This window comes from Silurus meridionalis, chromosome 18 (assembly GCF_014805685.1).
Source record: "Silurus meridionalis isolate SWU-2019-XX chromosome 18, ASM1480568v1, whole genome shotgun sequence".
In the NCBI taxonomy this organism is placed as follows: Eukaryota; Metazoa; Chordata; class Actinopteri; order Siluriformes; family Siluridae; genus Silurus; species Silurus meridionalis.
This window is the reverse complement of record NC_060901.1, coordinates 19,959,905-19,962,404: the sequence shown is the minus strand read 5'-3', so window position 1 is coordinate 19,962,404 and position 2,500 is coordinate 19,959,905. Positions and strand designations below refer to the sequence as shown.

General features: G+C 37.3%; 1 protein-coding gene across 4 annotated transcripts in view; it reads left to right on the top strand.

Moving 5' to 3' along the window:
• Window positions 1–2,500, top strand: part of cacna1c (calcium channel, voltage-dependent, L type, alpha 1C subunit) — an 83,302-nt gene that overhangs the window by 55,105 nt on the left and 25,697 nt on the right. For all 4 annotated transcript variants that reach the window (XM_046873318.1, XM_046873317.1, XM_046873321.1 and 1 more), the window contains exons 16-19: window positions 582–702; window positions 1,014–1,128; window positions 1,320–1,434; window positions 1,829–1,880. In XM_046873318.1, coding sequence (XP_046729274.1) covers window positions 582–702; window positions 1,014–1,128; window positions 1,320–1,434; window positions 1,829–1,880 — 403 coding nt within the window. The remainder of the gene's footprint in view (window positions 1–581; window positions 703–1,013; window positions 1,129–1,319; window positions 1,435–1,828; window positions 1,881–2,500) is intronic.

Here is a 2,500-nt window from a genome sequence, read left to right as displayed (position 1 = left end):
TGGAAGAGAAGGAAGAAGAGGAAGAAGAAAAGGAGGAAGAGGAGAAAGAGGAGGAGGAGGGGGGAAGGAGATAGAGGGGGAAATAGGGGAAGACGAGAAAAAGGGGGAAGATAGGGGAGAGGAGGAAGAGGAGGGGAGGAAAAAGAGTAGGGGAAGATGATGACGATGAGGGAGGAAGAGGAGGAAAAGGAGGGGGTGGAAGATGGGAGGAGGAGGAAGAGGAGGAATATAGTTGATATTGAGTAAAGCTGCAGGAAAGCATGTGCACTGTAACAGGGAGGAAGAGGAGGAGGAAGAGGAGGAATATAGTTAATATTGAGTAAAGCTGCAGGTGCACTGTAACAGTTGTACTCAATGTACATGAGCAACTACAGATAATATCATTATAAACAATTATTAATCATTAATTTGTGATGAATTGCTGCTTTGTTTCCTGCTATAAATGATTGATTGATTGGTTTTGTCTGGTCGATGGTTCTGAAGCGAGTAATAAACTGAAGCTGAGCGTTATCTCACTGTGCATGTGGAGATTCTGACTCTGTGTTTGTGTTGATGTTGTTGATTTGCTGTGATGGGAATAGATTTTGACTGGAGAGGACTGGAACTCAGTAATGTATGATGGGATTATGGCGTACGGTGGACCTTCGTTTCCTGGCATGCTTGTGTGCATCTACTTCATCATTCTCTTTATTTGTGGAAACTGTATCCTTTACAGCAGAGCTACAGAAACTGAACTGTCACCTCCTGGAGCACAACAGCGTTCAGCACAAACACCTGATTTCTGCTCTTATTTTAAAACAATATTAGAGCCGATTGATTTTTGATTGCAAGATGGTAATGACACCAACATGATGTCATGATAAATAACACGATTCGAAACGCTTTAGCTGCTAATTCTTGTGCTAATGCAGAGTTTAAATGTGCTGCTATTCAGTGTTTGTGTAAGTCACATGTTTCAGCTACTGGCGCAAATCAAATATATCATTCCATAAACCTGAACTCGTCATAAACAGACATCCTCTTGAACGTCTTCCTGGCCATCGCTGTAGATAATCTTGCAGATGCAGAGAGTCTGACCTCAGCTCAGAAAGAGGAAGAAGAAGAGAAGGAGAGGCGGAAGCAGGCCAGGTGATGGAATTCATTAGTTTTAGTTTAACTTGTAATTACAGTGGAATTCACTGAAAAAAATCATCACTTTATTCTTATTCTTTTATTCCTGTTTGTGTAACTTTATAACATTTATCAATATTTTTATTCATATTATAGCAATTGAAGATTCTTATCCTATACTGTGTATTGAAGCCATTCTCATGTCTCAGGTTGGCCAGTCCTGACAAGTGGCAAGGAAACGAGAAACCTCCAGCTGAGAAAAAAGAGGAGAAGATTGAACTGAAATCCATTACCTCAAATGAAGAAACTACAAATACCACCAAGGTGCATTCTATTCACTCTCACACCTACATAAAAACATAAACTATACTAGTACTCATTCACGAGAAAGTTGAATCTGTAATCATAATCGCCTGCATGTAGGAACAGAGACTTTTATTTAAATTAACCATACAGATGTGATTTTAAACAAACAAACAAACATGAACAACAACAACATGTAAATAAAATGTTGGATAAGAAGTTACTGAAGTTACTAGAAGAATACTGATCAGAAGGTCGACACCATATAACACTGAATATAAACACACTATATAACTGCCTGAGGTGTATAAATGAGAAGTTTATTAAAAGTCTCCTGAATCTGCTCCAGTGTATCATCATGCTGTTGTATTTTCTTGTGACCATCAGCTTGAAAACTATGACTTGTGATTTGCAGATTAATATTGATGAAAAAGAAGAGAATCCATATCCAGCGAACGACTTCCCAGGTACCACAGCACTGGTTTTTATAGGCAATAATCACATTTACAATACAAACAGAAGAAGCAGAAAAACTCCATAAAACATCAGGTTTATTTTAAGAACTTTCCATCCACCATATGTCTTTTTATGTGGAAGTGTTTAAGAAATACAGTAGTTTTTTTACAGAACCAAGTTCTCTGTGATTATTGAGCTGAGTAATAATCTACGTAAACATCTTCCACTATCTCACTCGCTTTCACACAACTCTTGCTGAGGAGCAGAAGAAATATTTTTATTACTCAGGAAGGAAAGATCTTCTGTACTATGATCAGAAGGACAACAAACAACAGAGAGGATGTTGGTAAAACCTGATGTTCTACCAGTGACACCATTTCGTCTTCTCTTTTAAGATCCTGCCTGTTACAGAACTCTACATAAAGGAGACTGAATAAAGATTTGTTGTTTAGAGTAGATTAATGAGTAAGGACATTGCTCAAAGTACGTATCTCCTGTACCACTGCACTGGTCCCATCATTTGATGCTACACAACAGTCAGAAATAATTACCTTTCAATCTAGTTTAGAATAATTGAATTATTATTATTATTATTATTATTATTATTATTATTATTATTATTATTATTGTT